The sequence below is a fragment of the Alexandromys fortis genome, unplaced genomic scaffold (genome assembly GCF_014885135.2).
Source record: "Alexandromys fortis isolate MF-2015 unplaced genomic scaffold, M_Fortis_MF-2015_v1.1 scaffold_90, whole genome shotgun sequence".
Taxonomy (NCBI): Eukaryota; Metazoa; Chordata; class Mammalia; order Rodentia; family Cricetidae; genus Alexandromys; species Alexandromys fortis.
Window position 1 is genome coordinate 7105176 of NW_026067985.1, and position 21544 is coordinate 7126719.

At 46.1% G+C, this 21544-nt stretch overlaps 1 protein-coding gene across 1 annotated transcript in view; it reads left to right on the forward strand.

Annotated features, from left to right (window-relative positions):
* Positions 1-13938, forward strand: part of Brap (BRCA1 associated protein) — a 33534-nt gene extending 19596 nt beyond the window's left edge. The window contains exons 7-12 of the mRNA XM_050159115.1: positions 599-674; positions 1439-1577; positions 2063-2172; positions 4790-4879; positions 9026-9129; positions 11924-13938. Of these exons, the coding sequence (XP_050015072.1) occupies positions 599-674; positions 1439-1577; positions 2063-2172; positions 4790-4879; positions 9026-9129; positions 11924-12281 (877 nt within the window). The 3' untranslated portion in view covers positions 12282-13938. The remainder of the gene's footprint in view (positions 1-598; positions 675-1438; positions 1578-2062; positions 2173-4789; positions 4880-9025; positions 9130-11923) is intronic.
* The last annotated feature ends 7606 nt before the right edge of the window (positions 13939-21544 follow it).

The window sequence follows — 21544 nt, forward strand, 5'->3', positions numbered from 1 at the left end:
GAGGCGGAAGTCTTGTTTTTTTTTCAATAAAAAATTATATTTAAAAAAAAATAATAATTGGCTGGGTGTGGTAGCTCACATATTGAGTCTCAGCACCTGGGATCAGAGGCAAACTGTTCTTTCTATGAATTCAACATTAACCTGGTCTATACAGCAAGCTCTAGGCCAGCCAGGAGTGAGACCCTATGATACATTTATCTAATTATTTATGAATAAAAACTCAGGAGTCTGATACTGGGCTAAGAACCTGAGCGGTCAGAGAATTGGCAGAGAACCAACCAGTGACCTATTTCTTCTATTCACCCATCCAGAAAAACTGAGAGCCTCTCTTAGCTCTGCCTTACTACTTTCTGTCTCTGTCTTCAGTCCTCCAAAACCTCTATGGTTAATTTGGTCAGCTAGTGGCTAGCTCTGCCCTCTTCTTCAAAGCAAACTTTATTGTCAGAACATGATCAAAATATCACACAACGATCCTATCTCAGTTAAGTAAATAAATTTTAAGAAAGAAAATAAGAGAAAAGGCATAGAGGGCAGGGTGTATAGTCCGGATTTCAACATCTGTATATAATCTCACCCTTATCTTCCATGTCCTGGTCAGGTGTCCTGTTTGCCGATACTGTCAAACACCAGAGCCAGTGGAAGAAAACAAGTGTTTTGAGTGTGGTGTCCAGGAGGTAAGTATTGCTGGTGAGGAGTGATAATGAGCAGCTTTATTGGTTTGGGGTTTTCTTCTGCCCAATGCAGCTTAAATTCTTGAGAGTAATTCCTTTTTGTCTATAGTCAAATGTGTGAACACATAGATTCTTTTTTTAAAATAATTTACTCATTTTTATTTTATGTGCATTGCTATTTTGCCTGTATGTTGTATGAGGGTGTTGTAGCCCCTGGAACTGGAGTTGCAGACAGTTGTGAGCTGCCTTATGGGTGCTGGGAATTGAAGCCAGGTCCTCTAGAAGAACAGCCAGTGCTGATCCATCTCTCTAGTCCAGTACACAAATTCTTCATGCTTTGATTTGCTATTATTCTTTAAAATAAAATAAAATAAAGATTTACTTGCTTACTATGTGTACAGTGTCCTTCACACCAGAAGAGGGCACAAGATCTCATTGTAGATGGTTGTGAGCCACCACATGGTTGCTAGGGAATTGAACTCAGGATGTCTAGAAGAGCAACCAGTGCTCTTAACCTCTAAACCATCTCTCCAGCCCTGCTATTATTCTTTTAAAAGACTGAGATACCCATCAATCACTTGTGAATCTGTACTTAGGATTCTGCAGGTGCTAAAGAGGGGAAGTAGTAGACCAATAAGGACCCCGGAAGGTTGGGTTTATTCAGAAGTCTGTGGAAACAGTTCACAAGTCATCTTCTTTCCAAGCCATGTGAGCCAGGTCACATGCCTCTGCTTCCCATCATTAATTCAGATCTCCTCTCTTGGCAGAACCTCTGGATTTGCTTAATATGTGGCCACATAGGATGTGGACGGTATGTAAGTCGGCATGCTTACAAGCACTTTGAGGAAACTCAGCACACGTACGCCATGCAGCTTACCAACCATCGGGTCTGGGATTATGCTGGAGGTAAGGGAATCTGATTCGGATTCTTTGCTGTGGGAACTCCCTCAGTGTGTCATCTTCCTGGCAGCTAGACAAACAGATTGCACGGTCACCTTTGAGGGTGCCACGCTTAGGGATGGAGAGTTACAGAGAGTTTAAATGTCTATTCTCACCCTCTCTCACTCTCTAAAGTTGAACTAATTTGACCGATTTTTTTTAAATAAAAATCACACATCATTTGNTTTTTTTTTTTGGTTTTTCGAGACAGGGTTTCTCTATGGTTTTGGAGCCTGTCCTGGAAGTAACTCTTGTAGACCAGGCTGGTCTCGAACTCACAGAGAGAACTCACAGAGATCCGCCTGCCTCTGCCTCCCAAGTGCTGGGATTAAAGGCGTGCGCCACCACCGCCCAGCTTAGTTTATATTTCTAAAAACAAAAATGTTTCAGAGTTAAGAGGAGAGAACTTTTCATTCCTAAGAAGCTACTTCTGGCCAACTCTCTTTCCTTAGATAATTATGTCCATCGACTGGTTGCAAGCAAGACAGATGGAAAGATCGTTCAGTACGAGTGTGAGGGTGACACCTGCCAGGAAGAGAAGATAGATGCCTTACAGTTAGAGGTGAGATACTGTGAGCTGTTGCTTAGCAACTGCTATTGCTGCCTTTTCCCATTCTCCAGAGAAAGGTGCTTTGACCTTTTAATGTAGTCATCTTCCCTGTGTGGAAACTTTTCTTTAAGTTCTGTCACTGCTGTGAAGAATTTCTTTGCCTTTTTTAAAAGATGTATTCATTAAAAAAAAAAAAAAAAAGATGTATTCATTTATTATGTATACAGTGTCCTGTCCGCATGTCTGCCTCCATGCCAGAAGAGGGCACCAGATCTCATTACAGATGGTTGTGAGACACCATGTGGGTACTGGGAATTGAACTCAGGACCCTGGGAAGAGTAATCAGTGCTCTTAATCTTTGAACCATCTCTCTAGTCCCGCTGTGAGAATTTGTAAAATGTTTCTTTTTTGAAAGTCTGAGCTTCCCCGTGCCTTATTGTTTTCAGTGTGATGTTTCTGGTTGTCTTGAGTTCCAGTTCATTAATTAAGGCAATTTAGGTCATCTTCCATAGCAGCAATAAAGCCAGAAGATAGGATGTTCCTGTCAGTGGCTCCACAGAAGCTGGAAACACATACCTTTCATTGAATATATGTCTATATGAATAATGTTTAAGCTTTCCACAAGTAAACAGTAAATTTTCCTTCAGTAATCTTTGAAGTTTCCAGGAAGAAAATGGGGCCCCATAACAACGATTCCACCTGGCTGCTATGATGTCGTGATGCTGTTAGCACTACTTTAATATTGGTTTTGGTTACCAGCTGCTCAAAATGATTCCAACTTGGTCAGCTGAAATGGTGCACCTTCTTACACACTGAAGAGGTGGAGGTAGGAAGATCAAGACCTCAAGGCCATCCTAGACATTTGAGGCCAGTCTGGGGTATTATGAGACCCTATATATCAAAAGGACAAAAAGGCAGTGTGGCAGTTTAAAAGAAAATGACCCCCAAAGGGAGTGGCACATTAGGAGGTATGGCCTTTTTGGAGGAAGTGTGTCACTGTGGAGGCAGGCTTTGAGGTCTCCTATATGCTCAAACCATACTCAGTGACAGTATACTTCCTATTGCCTTCTGATTAAGATGTAGCCGGTACCATGTCTGCCTGTACACTGCCATGTTCTCTGCTGTGATGATAATGGACTAAACCTCTGAACTATAAGCCACCACCTCAATTAAATGTTTTCTTTATAAGAGTTGCTGTGGGGCTGGAGAGATGGCTCAGATGTTAACCTGACTGCTGTTCCGGCAGTCCTGAGTTCAATTCCCAGCTACCATATGATGACACACACCCATCTATAATGAAATCTGGTGCCCAGAACACTATATACATAATAAATAAATTTTTAAAAAAAGAGTTGCTGTGCTCATAGTGTTTCTTCACAGCAATAGAAACCCTAACTAGGACAGGTAGGCTGGAGAGATGGCGCAGCCGTTAGAGCACTGGCTGTTCTCCCAGAGGATCCAGATTCAATTTCCAGCACCTACATGGCAGCTCACAACCATCTGTAACTACAGTTCCAGGAGATCAACACCCTCACACAGGAAGGAATACAGGCAAAACACCAATACACATAAAGTAAAAATTAGAACAAAACACAAAAGGCTAGAAAGATAGCTCAGTCAGTCAAGTGCTTGCCTTGCAAGCATGAGGACCTGAGTTGAGTCCCCAGAACCTTAAGTTTAAAAAAAAAAATGGAATTGGTAGTACAAGTTTGTGACCCCAGTACTAAGGATGGATAAAGATAGATCCCTGGGACACTGACCAGCCAGCTTAGCCTACTAGATGAATTTAGGCCCATGAGAGATCCTGTCTCAAAACTAGACAGTGTCTGAGGAATGATAGCCAATGCTAATTCTGCCCTCCCCTACACATGAATAGAACACATATCCAGTGTTATAAAAACATGAAGCTGGGCATGGTGGTGCACGCCTTTAATCCCAGTGCTCGGGAGGCAGAGGCAAGCGATTCTGAGTTCAAAGCCAGCCTGGTCTACAACACGAGTTCCAGGACAGCCAGGGCTGTTATGCAGAGAAATCATGTCTCAAAAACCAAAGTAAAACAAAAAATAACTGTGTATGTGTGTAAATTTGGATTCTTGGATTTTTCCCAGCTAGATTGCAAGCTCCATTCTGTACCTCTGGCCCAGTGCCTGTTAACCTGGGTTGAACCCAAGTGTAACATAGACTCTGATGAGCCCGATAAGGGAGTATAAGCCTCAGGTCCCCAGTTGATAAGGTTGGAAAGTGGCCAGTGCCTCAAGGGTGAGGCAATAAGCAAAACCATGTCTCCATTCTCTCTCTCTCCCGCACTCTCTCCCGCTCTCTCCCTCTCCCTTTCATTCTTTCTCTCTCTGTCTCTCTCCCTCTCTATTTCTCTGGTTCTTGGAATAATGACTATTTATGTAGCCCTGGCTAGCCTGGAATGTTGGTTTTAAAGGTGTGAACCACCATGGTTCAGTAGCTGGTTTTTGTTTTGTCTAGTTTCATTTGGTTTTGCTGTGAGTATAGGAGCACCACTATGCCTATGGAGACCTTGATTCTGGATGCAGTTGTACTGGTTATCATGAGGTCAGTGTTCACTGGGTTTCAGTACTGGTGATGGCTCACATCTGGCTGTTTGTTTCATTTCTAGTATTCGTACTTACTAACAAGCCAGCTGGAATCGCAGCGGATATACTGGGAAAACAAGATTGTTCGCATAGAGAAGGACACGGCAGAGGAGGTAAGTGTCTAACCTGGTGACTGATTGCTTTTAACTAAAAAGTTTCTCTGTAGCAGCTCTGGCTGTCCTGGAATACTTTGTAGTGTTCACTTTGTAGACCAGGATGACCTCAAACTCACAGAGATCCGCCTGCCTCTGCCTCCCAAGTGCTGGAATTAAAGCCTGTTTTTTAATTTTCTAAATGGCCCAACTGGTGACTTAGTTCCCAACTCCCTGAGCCCTTACAACAGTAGAAACTGGCTTTTCAAACAGCCAGTGTCTGACTCGGGCTTTGAAATGATCTTTAGTTAAAAGCAATCAATGAGATTCTTGCAGTAGCTTCCAGACAGTAGAAGTGCCAGTGCAGAGGCCCTAGAGGACACTAGCCTTTCCGTCCTGAGTAGGGTGTGATTGCCATACAGGAATTGCAGGACTCCCCGGGTGGGTGTGCTGTTGCAGCTTCACTAATGGCTTTTTTGTGGCTCTCCCAGCATGACCACCCAAATTGTTTCACACAGACCCTAGCGAGCCAAGTGCAGAACCCTCTCTGCCTTGTATGATTCCTCAGGATTAGCCACATTCTCTAAGACTTGCCAGCAAAAGCAAGTTAGGAGCGGGAAGAGAAGCCCCAAGGAATTCGCTTTCATGTTGGAGTGAGCTGGAGCCAGGGCAGCATCCGATGAAAGCTTAGAGCATTTGAAAATGATGCCTTTGTTTTCTAATGACAGATGCCATTTGTCCATAAGTTCAGGGCTGATGCAAGCCTTTTGTCCTGCCGTGTCCTTTTGTGACTGGTATTCTGTCCATTTGCACCCAAGCAATAGAGCATGAAGGGGGATAGTGACAGATTCTTAGTCATGGGCCTCATAACATTCTTGGAGGTGGTGGGACTTGGGGAGGGGGCAATAAGCCAAGCCTGAAACTTGCAAGACACTTTTAGACTTGGGGGAATGTAATTTATTCCAGCCTGTCAAGGATATAGGAGCAGCCACTCAGAACCAGTGAAAGCTCTTGGTTTTCTTTCTCTTTTTTAAAATTTATTTTACCCAGGCACTAGTGGCCCACACCTTTAATCCCAGGACTCAGGAGACAGAGGCAGGTGAATCTCTGAATTCAAGGCCAGCCTGGTCTACAGAGTGAGTTCAGGGACAGCCAGTGCTACACAGAGAAACCCTGTCTCAAAAAAACAAAAAGAAAAGGAAGAAAAATATTTATTCATTTTTTTGTGTGTATGAATGTTTTAACTGCATGTATATATGTGCACTGTATACTAGCTAGTGTCCAGAGAAGTCAGAAGAAGGCATCACATCTCCTGGAGTTACAGACAGTTGTTTCTTTTTCTTTTCTTTTTTTTTAAAGATTTTATTTATTTATTATGTATACAATGTTCTGCCTGCATGACAGAAGAGGGCTCCAGATCTCATGACAGATGGTTGTGAGCCACTATGTGGTTACTGAGAATTGAACTCAGGAACCCTGGAAGAATAGACAGTGTTCTTAACCTCTGAGTCATCTCTCCAGCCCAAAAATTTATCTCTTTATTATGTATACAATATTATTCTGTCTGTGTGTATGTCTGCAGGCCAGAAGAGGGCAGCAGACCTCATTACAGATGATTGTGAGCCACCATGTGGTTGCCAGGAATTGAACTCAGGACCTTTGGAAGAGCAGGCAATGCTCTTAACCACTGAGCCATCTCTCCAGCCCAGTTACAGACAGTTGTGAGCTGCTATGTGGGTGCTGGGAATTGAACCCAGGTCCTGTGGAAGAGCAGCTAGTGCTCTTAACCACTGAGCCATCTCTCCAGCTCTTGGTTTTCATGGGACTGATTATAAAGACCTATTCCTAACACACAGTTAGGCAGTGGACATAAGTGGGACCGCTGAAGATATATATTTTCAGACCTCTAGCTCCATTGAAATCCATACTTCTCTGAGTTGTAAACTGTAAAAATCAGTTTGATAGATCACAACTGGTGTTTTTATTACATAATATGGTAGATGTAGGAGTAAATTACACTACATCTACTGTTTTGTGAAGCTTGTTTCTGTTGTGTGTGCATGTGTATCTCATGTGTGTGCACACAAGTATGCTAGTGCAGAAGTCAGATGACAACTTTGTGGACTCAGTTTTCTCCTTCCACCTTTAAGTAGATTCTGAATGTTGACTCAGACTATCAGCATTGTGCAGCAGTCACCTATACCTGCTGAGCCGTCTCATTAGTCCTTTGGGGTGTTTTTTGTTATTGTTGTTTTGTTTTGTTTTGTTTTGTTTTTCAAGACAGGGTTTCTCTGTGTAACCATCCTAGCTGTCCCGGAACTCTGTAGACCAGGCTGGCCTCGAACTCACAGAGACCCATCTGCCTCTGCCTCCTGAATGCTGTGATTAAAAGTGTGCACCACCACTGCTCATCTTTGGTGTGTTTCTTAGACATTAACCTTAGTATAGCATCTGTCTGTGGCAGCACCAAGACCTTTTCCAGAGATGGCCATAGTGCACACCTATAATCTCAGCACCTGGGGAGAAGAAGCAGGAGAATCAGAAGATCAGGGCCATCCTGGGCTTCATCATGAGTTTGAAGATAGCCTGGGCTACATAAGACCTCTCAAAAAAAGTTTTCATCTTGATTTTAAGATGGTTGGCTTAATATTTTCATGAACCAAAATGTATTTGAATCCTTTTGATATTAATTTCTATCTTACCTACTGCTCTATAGAGGAAGGCAGGGGAGAACAGAAGCAGCAGGAGAGTTTAGTGATCTCTTACCCTAAACAGTGTCGAAGTAGCTGGACCTGGTGGCTCACACCTGAAATCCAGCATTTGGCAGGCTTTGGCAGGAAGCTTGCTAAGTTAAAAGCCACCCTAGGCTGCAGAGTAAGACTTCGTCTCAAAAAAATAAAACAAGGGCCACTTGTAGCACGTGCCTTGAATCCCAGCACTTGGGAGGCAGAAGCAGGCAGATCTCTGAGTTGGAAGCCAGCCGGGTCTCCAGAGCTAGTTCCAAGACAGCCAACACAATACAGAGAAACTCTGTCTTGAAAAACCAAAAGAAGTAAATAGGTAGATAGATAAATCAGACAAGGCAAAAAAGAAAGGCTAAAGTGTGACCCTATCACCTTTGCCCCAAGAAGAGGACATAAAACTTTGGCCTTCAGTTTTAGAGGGCTTGACTTTGGCCAGGCTTTGTCTTAGGCAGAATCCCCCACCCTGCAGCTGGGTGACCTTGGACCATTGCCTTGTCTTTTGCTGAGCCTATTTCCTTAGAAGCTTGTTGATCTGTGGCATCGCTTATTGAGAGGTGTGGGAATAAAGGCTCCTGGATGCTGTTGCTTAGCAGCCCAGCCTCTGCAATTTTACTGTGCTCCCTTCATCTTCTCTCAGTTTCTAAGACTTAGATGGAGTTGAGGCAGCTCCCAGCTCTGCAGCTCTTCACATGTTCCTCTAGCTAGACTCCGAAGGACTCTTAGTAGCACTGCTTTCGCCTGACCTACATAACTTGGTTCTTTCTAATTCTCCGAAGTATGAATTGGTTCTGCAGGTATATTGCCTTATAGACTCACCCAAGACAAACATTCAATTCATATGGCTTCATGGCACATCAGAAAAGCAGTGAGTTGGAGGACAAAACAAAACCAAGCTAGTAGAATCCAGTCTCATGGTTTTCTTTTGTTTTTGAGTTTTTTGATTTATTAAGACAGAATCTCTATAGCTGAGAATGACCTGAGACTCACTGTGTACCCCAGCGTACTCTTGGCAATCCTCCTGTCTTAGCCTAAGTGCTAATTGCAGGTGGGAGGTAGGTCCCCAGTTTTTCACTAGTTGCTGGAGATAACTTCAGGAATGTGCTCTGAGAGGAACAAGGGGCTGATAGTTAATAATGAGAGCTCTGCTCTGACCTTGGGCAAACCTTCCCTTTCTTCCAAAGCCTGGATTACCCTGTTTGATTCTTTCAGTAGCTTTCCTGCGCATCCGGTAGCTCCCGGTCCTTGTTTATCCTAGAAGAAAGTTTTCCACAATTTTTTTTTTTTTGTCAAAATTCCTTCCAAGTGGCTCACTTCGACTTTCCAAGTTTGGGTTTGAGTTGTCCTGGTTATAGTGGGGGCCGGGGGTGGAGGGGGGGGTTGCAAGCTCCACATGATTCTGCCTGACCTCCATTTGCACTTTTAGATTAACAACATGAAGACCAAATTTAAAGAGACCATTGAGAAGTGTGACAGCCTGGAGCTCAGGCTCAGTGACCTCCTGAAGGAGAAGCAGTCTGTGGAAAGAAAGTAGGTATCCCTCAGCTGTTGGCCCCATGCATGCCAACAGGCTCTCACGAGAAGGACCTTTGCCTCCTTGGCAACACCCCATATTCAACATGTACATCATATAGGTTTTCTGGTTCTCTATGAGTTGGAGTAGAGTTATAGTGACTTCTCATTGTGCAATTAGGGGCTGGTAAGATGGCTCAACTGCCAACCTTGACAAACTATATTTGATGCCAGGACACATGTGGTTAAAGGAAAGAACTGATTCCCATACCATACGCATGGTCCTCAGACGGCCACACGTGCACCTTGTCACATGTGTACACACACATTCAGGAAATAAACCTAAAAACAAAAAGTACAATTTGTGTTCCCCCTGAGGTAGGTGCCAGGTGGAGCACTGAATTCTCTTGCATCCGAGTGCTTGCCGTGTGTGCAGATGGCTTCCATTTCATCCTGCAGTTTCTAAGAGCCGTCTTGACTGGGAGCTGGAGTTAGGAAAGAAGTTTTATCCAAATCCATGTCACAGATTATCCCTTGGACAGGACTAAGGGCAAATGATGCCAGTCATTGAGCAAAAAACCATGACCAGCATGACAAGAACTACAGTGGGGGGCGGGGTGGATGGTTGTTACTGGTGGCAGTAGTTAGCCTATCCCGTAAGTCAGTGGGCGAGTATATTCCCAGCATTCACAAGGACCTGTGTTTGATCCCAAGCACTGAACAGGGTAGATTTTAATTACACTGTAGAAGTGGCTGAACTGTTGCTGCGACCATACAGTATAGTACATCAAAGTTTTTAAGAGGGATGTTTGCTCCTTAGTGTTGCTTCTCTTAAAATAACCTTTTCTTTGAAATAGATTGAGATTTATAGGAAAGTTTCAAAGATAGTTCTAAAGATCTTCTTCCATTTTCTCCATCCAGTTTTCCCACATCACGTGAGTTTCCAGTATGTGTATGTTTGTTTTCAAGATAGGGTCTCTCACTCAGGCTGACCTCCAACTCACAAAGATCCCCAGAGTACTGACCTAATGTTTATTTTTGAATTGTATAGTACAAAACTTGCCATTTGTGAGCAGAGGTGTGTGTCTGTGTCTATGTATGTCCGTGTGTGCATGTGTTCCAGGGTGAGCCTCTGGAGGCCAGAGGTCAGCATTGGACATCTTCCTTTATCATTCCTTATCTCGGTTGTTTTGTTTAGTTTTGTTTTGTTTTGAGACAGGGTCTCACTAAGTAGACTGCTCCGAACTTACTATGTAGACCAGGCTGGCCTGGAATCACAGAGATCTACCTGCCACTGCCTCCTGTGTGCTGTTTTAAAAGATGGGTGCCACAACCCCAAACTTTGGTTTGGCCTTTTGGGATAGACTCTTGTGCTGTAGCCCTGAATTATTTTTTTAATTTATTTTTATTTTATATTTATTGGTGTTTTGTCTGCATGTATTCTGTGCAAGAGTGTCAGATCCCCTGGAGTTGGGTTACAGACAGTTGTAAGCTGCTATGTGCATGCTGAGATTTGAACCCAGGTCCTCTGGAAGAACAGCCGGTGCTCTTAAACCATTCAGTCAATATAGCCCTGAATTCAAACATTGCTCCTACCTTAGCTTCCTGAGTTCTAGGATTATAGGCTGGAGCCACCCTACCTGACTACTTTGTCATTTTGATACATATACCTGCTATAGTGTCTTGAATGGGATATTTTTTTTAAGTATTTATTTATTTATTATGTATACAATATTCTGTGTGTGTGTATGTCTGCAGGCCAGAAGAGGGCACCAGACCTCATTACAGATGGCTGTGAGCCACCATGTGGTTGCCGGGAATTGAACTCAGGACCTTTGGAAGAGCAGGCAATGCTCTTAACCACTGAGCCATCTCTCCAGCCCCGAATGGGATATTTTTTTTCTTTTTTTTTTAAAATAATTTATTTAAAATTATTTTATGTGCATTGGTGTGAAGGTGTCAGATCCCCTCCCCCAACTGAAGTTACAGTTGTGAGCTGCGATGTGGGTGTTGGGCATTGAACCAGGTACTCTGGAAGAGCAACCAGTGCTCTTAACTGCTGAGTCATCTCTCCAGCCCCTCCCCCAATTTCTTATATTTTCCCTTTTATCTTAACCATTATTTCATGCTTTTTATTTATTTGTTTGTTTGTTTATTAAAGATTTCTGTCTCTTCCCCACCGCCGCCTCCCCTTTCCCTCCCCCTCCCCCAATCAAGTACCCCTCCCTCGTCAGCCCAAAAAGCAAAAAGGGTTCACTGCCCTGTGGGAAGTCCAAGGACCACCCACCTCCATCCAGGTCTAGTAAGGTGAGCATCCACGAAACTGCCTAGGCTCCCAAGAAACCAATAGGTACAGTAGGATCAAAATCGAATGGGATATTTTTTAAATTAATTTATTTGTTATACATACACTTGCCAGGAGAGGACACTAGATCTCATTACAGATGGCTGTGAGCCACCATGTGGTTGCTGGGAATTGAATTCAGGAACTCTGGAAGAGCGGCCAGTGCTTTTAACCTGAGCCATCTCTCCAGCCCTAGTGTCTTGATTTGTAATTCTTCACTTAGAAGTGAGCCTTGAAAAAGGAGCACCCCCACTCTTGACCCCTTTCCCTCCTTTAAAAATTCATGATATTAGAGCACTTATCTCAGAAGATGTCACTTTGGTGGGTTCCTCATCATGGTCATGTCTGACAGTTGCTGCTGCTGCTGCTGAGCTTAGCAGGGAAGGGCCTGCCCTAATGGTTCTAAGCTCCCAGAGCAGAAAGGGACTTAGAGCAGGTGAAGCTAGCTCTGTCTCTGTTTTGCTCGAGGTGCACTCAGCTGAACACCAGAGTGGCCAAGCTCAGCACAGAGCTGCAGGAGGAGCAGGAGCTAAACAAGTGTCTGCGCGCCAACCAGCTGCTGCTGCAGAACAGGCTAAAGGAAGAGGAGAGGCGGCTGAAGGAGACCTGTGACCAGAAGGACCTGCAGATCACCGAGATCCAGGAGCAGCTGCGTGATGTCATGTTCTACCTGGAGACACAGCAGCAGATCAGCCACCTCCCCGCAGAGACACGGCAGGAGATCCAAGAAGGGCAGATCAATATCCCCTCGGCCCCCAACCCACCCTCTTCTGGGGCTGGTGGGAAGCTGCCGTCCAGGAAGGGCCGCGGCAAGAGGGGCAAGTGACCTTCAGAGACTTGTTCCTAAGACTTCCTGGGCACCGCAGGGTGTGCTGGGACCTTTGCTGAGTGGGAGGGTGGGCCCTAATAAGTATGCCTGAGGATGAACTGCAGTGTGGCTCCTTCATTTATGGCGTGTGATCTGAGGAGACTGAAAGAGGGTGGCATTGGCAGCGCTTTGCAAGGTGGTGAGTCTAGGCCTTAGACACCTCATGGCCACTCTGCCTTCCAGCTGGGGGGACCCCATTCTTACGTGTTCTTCCCTTGTATTTATTCAGTTGGAGCACTTGCAGTTGAATTCTGGGGTAGGTTTATTACATGATGTGACCTTAGAGCCGCATTACCTAGCACTAAAGCACAGCGCCTCCCAGAGGTTCCAGCTGCCCACTGCAGAGCAATCATCTCTCCTGCCATCCCTCTCTTCACCTGTGGAGTTGAAGAGCTGCTTGAGTGTCACAGAGAAGGGGCTGGCATGTAAAGCAGGCACAGGCTTGTCCTCAGCAGCCAGCATGCCTGGCTTGAGGGCCGGAAAAACAAGGAACTGGGGCAGATGGAGTAGACTAGACCCAGTGTAGGGAAGATGGTGACAGTTCTCTTTTTGATGACTCCGTACAAATGCGCCTGTCAAATAGGAAAAGCCTTACTGGCTCCATCTAGCAAGAGTCAGCCAGGGGCAAGCCTGAAGAGAGGTCCTGACAAGCTGTGTGCATTGCTGGGGTCAGTGTATACTGACTGTTTACAGGCCAGGCTCATGTTGAGGTCACAGCTAGAGAGAGAGCATGGGCAGATTTTCAGTTTCGCTTTTAGGATTTAAGCAAAGGCTGCTTCTCGCTCCAGAACCTGCCTGCAGCACAGTCCCTTTCAAACAGCTGTATGATACTTCCTGTGACCAACAGAGGGATTGTGTGCCTCTCTAGAGCCGGAACATCAGATAACTAGCAGCACAGTAATTGAGCAGAAGTGAAGGGACACCTTGTGGGATTGACCTGACTTGTAGTAGAGCTTGAGCAGTTAGGACAGCAGTGTGTAGTGCAGTTTGATCTTCTACTTCATCATCAGCCAGAGGTTTGAAATGTCACACTTTAGGGCTGTTTTCTTTTTTTTCCTGATTGGACCTTGTCCTTTGACCTGAATCAGCGTGCTGTCACATTGCTTGTGTCCAGTTCTGTGGAACGTGCTGCAGCATTTCCTCAAATCCCACCTGTAACTGCAGAATGAGTGTACTCAGACCCCCACGCTCTTCCTGAGGGCAGACCAGCACTCAGATTCTCAGGCCTGAGCCACACAGGCTCCTGGAGCCAGGGCAGGAGCAGATCAGCCTCTCACCGGGCTCCTACTTGATCTAGAGCTCATTTTACACTGCTACAGCCCTGGTCTCAGCCCCACTTGTCCTGCACATCTGACCTTGCAGAAACTGGGGTGGGTGGTAGCATGCTAATGAAGAGAACTGGAAGTAGTTCCAGAGCTGGCTCCTATCCCATTGCAGTCCACCAAGCTGCACTGCTGCACTTCGCAGCACAGGTCTGGGAAATGCCCAAGAAGGCTGTGGCCAGGGGAAGCAGCAGATAGGCAGAGGTTTTCAAACTTCTTGAAGGTCTTTTAAAAATGTTCCAGGAAAACAAAAATCAAGATGTGTAAATAAAATGTTATTTTAAAAGGTCAAAGAGTTGTGCTTCAGTCTGACATTGTATGGGATGGAAGCTGTTGGTATGTTCTTCATAACAGGTAAAGCACTTTGCTTTCCCACGCTCCATTGACTGATGAACTCTTACTAAAATAACCAGAGATTATTCTTCCCTGTGTGAAATTTGCATCTCTGATATTGCTTAGGAGCACATATCTAAGAGTGTCAATGGCCTGCTTTTTTTTGTTCATTTTTTCTCTGTATAGCCTTGGCTACCCTGGAACTCACTCTGTAGGAAAAAACAGGCTGGCCTCCAACTCAAAGATTCGCCAGCTTGCCGCTGCCTCCAAGTGCTAGGATTAAAGGCATGCACCACTGTGCCCAGTAAATGAAAACTTTTTTTAGAATTATTGTGTATTGGTGTTTAGCATGCATGCATGTCTGCTTGAGGGTGTCAGGTACCCTGGAACTGAAGTTACAGACAATTGTGAACTGCCATGTGAGTACTGGGAATTGGACCCCGGGGAAGGGCAGCCAGTGTTCTTAATCTCTGTGCCATCTCTCCAGCCCCATCAAAACATTTTTAAATAATGAAAGCCAGACATGGTGATGCGTGCCTTTAATCCCAGCACTTGGGCGGCAGAGATGCAGGAGGATCTCTCTGAGTTCGAGGCCAGCCTGGTCTACAAAGCAAGTTTCAGGACAGCTATGGCTACATAGAGAAACCCTGTCTCAAAAAACCAATAATAAGGAAAAAAACCTTCCCCTTCAGGAACCCTGAGTTTCCCCAGTGTCAGAGCCCTGTCTTCTTTCCCTTCTGTGCTGTTAACTTTACCTTTCCCCTTAAGGCTTTTACAAGGACAGTTTGCACTCGTGAAGACAGGTTGTGGTCCCTGTATGCTGACAAGCACTGTCTTAGTCATGCTAGATCCTCTGTGTGTTTGTGTTTGCAGAAGCCAGAGAAGGCTGCCGGGTGTCCTGCTCTGTCACTGCCATGTCCTCTTGAAATAGCATCTCTCACTGAACCTGGAGTTAGGCTAGCAAACAGCAAGCCCCAGTGATCCTCCTGTCTCTGTCCCCAAAAGCGCTGGGGATTCAGACTTGGGTCATCATGCTTGTACAGCAGATACCCACTGAGTCATCACCCCAACTGCTGCCACCCCTTTTTGATACTGAGTTTCACTATAGAAAAGGCTGGCCTGGAGCTCATGGCAATCCTCCTGCCTCAGCCTCCCGAGAGCCGCAGTTACAGATATGTCTTGTTAGTTTAGTTTTTTGAGACAGGGTCTCTTTACATAGCTCTTGCTTTCCTGGAATTCACTATGAGATCCACCTGCCTCTGCTCCATTATGCCCCTCTGTGCTGGGATTAAGTGCATGTACCTGGCCTTCATTTTGTAATGATACTCCCTCGAGTCTCAAAACATGACTCTGACAGACCTCAGGCTTTATTCCTGAGAGCTACATTGCTGGCCCAACTCTGAGAATCGCCAGCTTGGGCTGGGGTGGATCAGTGGAGTTCTGCAGTGGCTTCTCAGGCTTGTGCATTCCTCCCGCATTGAAGAGCCGGACAAGATGACTACAGTCTTCGGGGCCTAATGCTGAACGGCCAAATCCTCACTGGAATTACCTAGGAAAATGTGACCTTGGTCCTTGGCACCGAGCTGCTCTCTGCAGATAGCATTTGTTACTCCAGGCCAGCTACCAAGCTATTGCACGAACTAAGCAGCTTTGCTTCTGTCCAGGTATTATTCTAGAGCCCCAACCTGAGACTCCTTCAGATCCGACTCAATGCTGCCTGGAAAACAGTGAGTTCACCTTCTATATCCTCCATACGAAGCCTGGAAACCCAGAATATGCCACCACCGTGCAGGAAATCTTTTTTAAAATATAAAAGGTCTGGCCAGGCAGTGGTAGTGCATACCTTTAATCCCAGCCCTCAGGAGGCAGAGACATCCTCCAGCAGCAGGGATCCCGTACTGAAGCACCAGTGCCTTGGTCTATCAGTCTCCCTGTACCACCAGGTGTATGTTGCCCTGGGTGTCCTGGAACTTGCTCTGTAGAACAGGATAGCCTCAAACTCAGAGATCTGCCTGTCCCTCCCTCCTGAGTGCTGGGATTAAAGGTGTTCACCACCCCTGCCCCATCAGATAATACTGGTTAGATCTATAGAACAAGGCTTCCTCATCACCAGAAAAACTGGCCTGTGTTACCTCTGTTAATGATGACTCAGAAGTTAAGGCACTGGCTGCTCTTCCAGAGGTCCTGAGTTCAATTCCCAGCAACCACATGGTGGCTCAAAACCACCTATAATGAGATCTGGTGCCCTCTTCTGGCCTACAGGCAGGATACTGTATAAATAAATAAATCTTTAAGAAAGAGAGAGAGAGAGAGAGAGAGAGAGAGAGAGAGAGAGAGAGAGAGAAAGAAAGAAAGAAAGAAATGCTCCAACGGAGAGCATCCAAACTGACTTACCTCCTTTGGGCAGAGGGTCAGCCTCTCAGCTGGAGCCACAGGAAGTGTCCCTTAGAGTCAGCTGTGACGAGACACACGAGCTCGGCCCACTCATTTTCCGATTCCTTTCCACTCAGGCAGAAGCACCCTGCCTGGAACAGTCTCCCAGCCTCCTGTAACACCACGCCACACTCCCCCACCTCCCCACCCCACCTGTTCTCGGTGGGAGAGAAAAAAGAAAAAAAAAATCTAAACTCCTCTTCTAAACGCAGGCCTCCAGAAAACAGTTTCTTTCCTAGGCCGCTAAGAATCAACACTAACTGGCTTGGAGCCCAGGGCCAAGTGCAGGATACAGGACTCTACAGGGAGGCCCAAAGGCCTCGGTCTTCCCCTCCTCCAACACATTGGTCGCCAATTAAGTGGGAACCTGCGTGGACTGGGGGCTGCCAGGACTGGAGCTGCTGCAGAAGGAGGCTCCACACTGAGCCTAGAACCTCTCCAGAGTGTCCACGCGAGACCATGCCTGCTCCCAGCCCTGCACTTTCTCTTTGGCAGGATTCCTGGTCCTGTGTGGCTGCAGAAATGCTAAAGTTTGTTCTTTTTCTACCTCTGGAAGCTGGCTGCTTCCCTCCAGCTACCCACCCCCTCTGTTGATATCTGCCTCTTAGAGTTATAAAGTAGAATATTCTAGGATTTTAAAAAATGTTCCAAACATTGATGTGTGCATATGAGAGAGAACAAGTAGATGCAGGCCACAGTGCCATGTGACGTGAGGAGGACAACTTGGCAAGAGTCAGTTCTGAGGTAGTGTGTCTTTCTGCTGCTGAACTGTGTGCTCAAGACTAGCTAGCCTGCAGAACATATCTAGGTGTGTTTACTGTCTGTGCCTCCCTTCCTACAGGAGGCTGGGGCTAAAACAAATGTAACCACTGCGTCTGGCTTTTTATGTAAGTCCCAGTTCTGTGGCTTTCAAAAACAATTTCAAAAGTTGAGAGAGAAGAGGCTGGAGAAATGGTTCACTGGTGAAGAACACTGGCTACTCTTCCGGGAGACCGGGTTCAATTCCCAGCACCTACATGGCAGCTCACAACTGTCTGTAACTCGATTTGCAAGAAATATAACACCCTTACACAGACATACATGCAAGCAGAACACCAAATGCACATAAAGCAAAAAAGAAATCTGCTTGGTAACGCCTGTAATCCCAGAACTTGGGAGGCAGAGGCAGGTGGATCTCTCTGAGTTCATGGTCAGTCTGGTTTACAGAGTGAGCTCCAGGATAAACACAGAGAAATCCTGCATCAAAAAACAAACAAACAAAAACAACAAAAGATGAAAAAAAGAAACCTAGGGCAAGTCAGATGGCTTAGCAGAATAGGGTACCTGCTGCCAAGCCTAGCAACCTGAGTTTAATTCTTGAACCCTCATGATGGAAAGAGAGAAGTGATTTCTGCAGATTGTTGTCTAACCTCCATAAGTCTGCCATAAATGTGTGTGCATACGTGTGTGTGTGTGTGTGCATGTGTGTGCCCATGTGGTGCCGTGGCTCCTTTGTGAAGGTCAGAGAGCAACCTTGAGTTGGTTCCCTCCTTTCATCATGTGGGACACAGGCATCCAACTCAGGTGGTCAGACTTGGTAGCAAGCCCCTTTCCCAGTGAGCCATCTCACGGTCCCTATTGTTCTATTACTACTATTAAAGAGCAGACAAAGAACCTAGACAACAATGAGGACCCTAAGAGACATACATAGATCTAGATGGGAAGCAGAAAAAGATAAGATCTCCTGAATAAATTGGGGACCATGGGAGAAGGTTGAAGGGGAGGGAGAAGCAGGAAGGGGAGCAGGGGGAAATGTATAGCTCAATAAAAATCAATTAAAAAAAAAAGAAAGAACAGGGGCTGGAGAGATGGCTCAGTGGTTAAGAGCATTGCCTGCTCTTCCAAAGGTCCTGAGTTCAATTCCCAGCAACCACATGGTGGCTCACAACCATCTGTAAAGAGGTCTGGTGCCCTCTTCTGGCCTTCAGGCATACAGACAGAATATTGTATACATAATAAGTAAATAAATATTTTTTTTTAAAAAAAAAAAGAACAGACGCCAAGTTCCCCCTTCCCATCACCTTTGTGTGACTTCTAGAAAACGATGTCCTGTCTGATAATGTTCAAGAAAGGGACATGGTTGATGCTAAGGGACCTACAATGGGCTCCCATTAGTGTGTGTGAACAGAAAAGTCTAGAACATCCCTAGGCCAGCCTGTCTTCCAGCACTGGTCACCTTGTTAGACAATCCAGCAGACAGACCAAATCAATCCTGTCTTCCGACCTTGTGTTTGCCCTAAGTCTCGATTGGAAGCTACTCCTGACCTCTTTGGGTGCTAAACTGCCCCTGGACATTCCCGTCAGGTCAGCACCACCACCCCATTACAAACACTGGGGAAACAGGAAGGGACTTGGCCAGCCTGGGCTCCCGTCACCAGGCTGGGAAATGACCAGGCAATGACCAACCTCCCAGAAATCCTAAATCTGGACTCAAGCCATTGGGTGGCTGTGCAGATGCTCTAAGGCTTCTAGGCTGTTGGGGCTGGGCGCCTTCCTGCTCCTCAGCAGCCAGGGAAAACAGGGACTGAGTACTGGTCAGAAAAGCAGCTGAGGAAGAGCCTGGCCTGGGTGGAGGCGGGCTGTCCCCAGCTGTCTGCAAGATTACCAGCTGGTAAAGAACAAAGAGATACACCACACCTCCCTCATGAGTTCATCCAAATGTGCCTGTCAATCACTTACAGTTTGACAGCACCCCTCAGGAATGCCTTCTTTCTCTTCTATGGACTTTTAATACTTTAGGGGCCTGGCGTGATGGCACATGGCTTTAATCCCAGAATGGCAGAGGCAGAAGAAGGTAGATCTTTGTGAGTGTGAAGCCAGCATGGTCTACACAGTGAGCGCCAGTGTAAAAGGCCACGTGCGCTCTGTGCTGTATGGTTCCATCCGGGAGCCGAGAACCAGGCTGGAGATTTCAACACACACACATACAGAGACAGAGACATGGGGACACGGGTCATCCTTGATACAAGAATGCCAACTTTATTGTGCACCAGGGAAGCTTATATAGGGACCCTTAACTGATAATCATGTTCCAGCTCTTGGGATTTCCAGCTGTAAAACCCACCAGAATTCACTCCCCTGCCAACAGGAACTCATGAGGGCCTCTTGCTCAGAGCAGCTGCAGGCACAGGTAAACAAGTGTTTTGCTCAGTTTACTCCAGCAGGCAAAGGGTCTGAGGCAGGCAGAGAAAGTCAAGGGGCCGGGGGTCTGCAGCCCCCAACATTCCAGGACAACCAAGGCTACTTAGAGAGATGCTGTCTCAACAATAATGCTGGGCTATGATGGCGCACGCCTTTAATTTCAGCACTCAGGAGGCAGAGGCATGCAGATCTCCTTTAGTTTGAGGCCAGCCTGGTCTACAGAGTGAGTTCTAGGACAGCCAGGGCTGTTACACAGAGAAATCGTGTCTCAAAAGAGTAAATATATGCGCATCTATGTGTGTGTGTATATGTATATCTATATTTGTATTTATTATGTGGGCCAATATATGTTCATGCCAGGGCCTGTGTATAGCGGTCAGAGGCAACTCACCAGAGAGGGTTCTCTCCTGCTGTGTTTGATCCCAGGAATCAGACTCTGGTGTCCTTTGCTCTTTGGACTTTGAGAGTCCAGGTAGGAAATGGAGAAGCTTTTGGGATCTTGGCAGCCCTTATAGACAAACTGCTTTCCTTTTTACCTCCCCACCTGCTCCCAGCGATGGACGTCGGGGAGCCATTTCCATCTTTTTATCATGTTTCTGTGTGGCTGGAGACAAGGCTCAGGGGTTAAGACTGTTTGCTGCGTGCACAGAGAACTGGGTTTGGTTCCCAGCACTTATATCCAGTGGCTTACAACTGCCCTTACCTCCAGTTCCTGGGGAGCCAACATTCCCTTCTGGCCTCTATGGGCACCTGCCTGTGTGTGAACATGCCCACACACAAACTCCTGTTTGTTTGTTTGTTTTCAAGACAGGGTTTCTCTGTGGGCCCTGACTCCTCCGGAACTAGCTCTGTAGGCCAGGCTGGCCTTGAACTCACAGAGATCTGCCTGCCTCTGCCTCCCAAGTGCTGGGATAAGAAGTGTGCACCACCACAACCCGACCTGGGGCTCAATTGTTAGTCATTAGCTTGAGCTACAATCCATGCATTTCTTTAGGCAAGACTCACAGGCCTTGGCTGCAAAACATATCCTTGTATTTATTTTTACTCATCAAAACTCTGTATAGGCATTCATTATTATTATCAAATTAGACAGTACAGCTTAGGGAGGGGTCATCTTCTTGACAATCCACAGGTGAAAATGCCCAGTAGAACGGGATGTTTCCAAGAGATAAACACACTATATTACAGGCAGTGGAGGTCTCCCCATGTCCACTCACACCATGCTAGACACCAGAGAAAGAGAGCTGCAGCAAACATGTAAAGGCCCAGCAGAAGCAAAAGTCGTTCTAGGGTCTGCAGTCCCGTTGCCTTGCCTAAACAAGATTGGCCCATCAGAGGATTTCTTTCTGGGGGGCTGACACCTGGAACTTCAATTGCACCTTGCTGCTCCTATGGCATGGCCAAAAATGGCACTGGTGCTAAGGTGTGCACCACCACTGGCAACAAGCACCTATTTTTTTAATCTTAAAAATTTTAGCTGGGCGGTGGTTGGCGCACACCTTTAATCCCAGCATTCGGGAGGCAGAGGCAGAGGCGCGTGGATCTCTGAGAGTTCAAGGCCAGCATGGTCTACAGTGTGAGTTCCAGAACAGCCAGGGCTGTTACACAGAAACCTTGTCTCCAGAAAAAAGGAGAAAGGAAAGAAGGAAAAAAAAGAAGGAAAGAAAGAAAAAGAGAGAAAGAAAGAAAGAAAGAGACACTGAAGGTCTTGTCCTTTGCTGTCATTTCATTTGTTTGTGTGTGCACGCATGCACATGCACATACATGCCATGGATGACATGTAGAGGCCAGAAGACAACTTGCAGAATTGATTCTTTTTCCAACCATGGTCCTGGGAATTGAACTCATGTCATCAGGCTTGGCAGCAAGCACCTTTAACCCACTAAGCCATCTTGCTGCCCCTTCACCATCATTCATGGACAAAGGCGCCAACCTCCTCATGAGTCCTGCAGT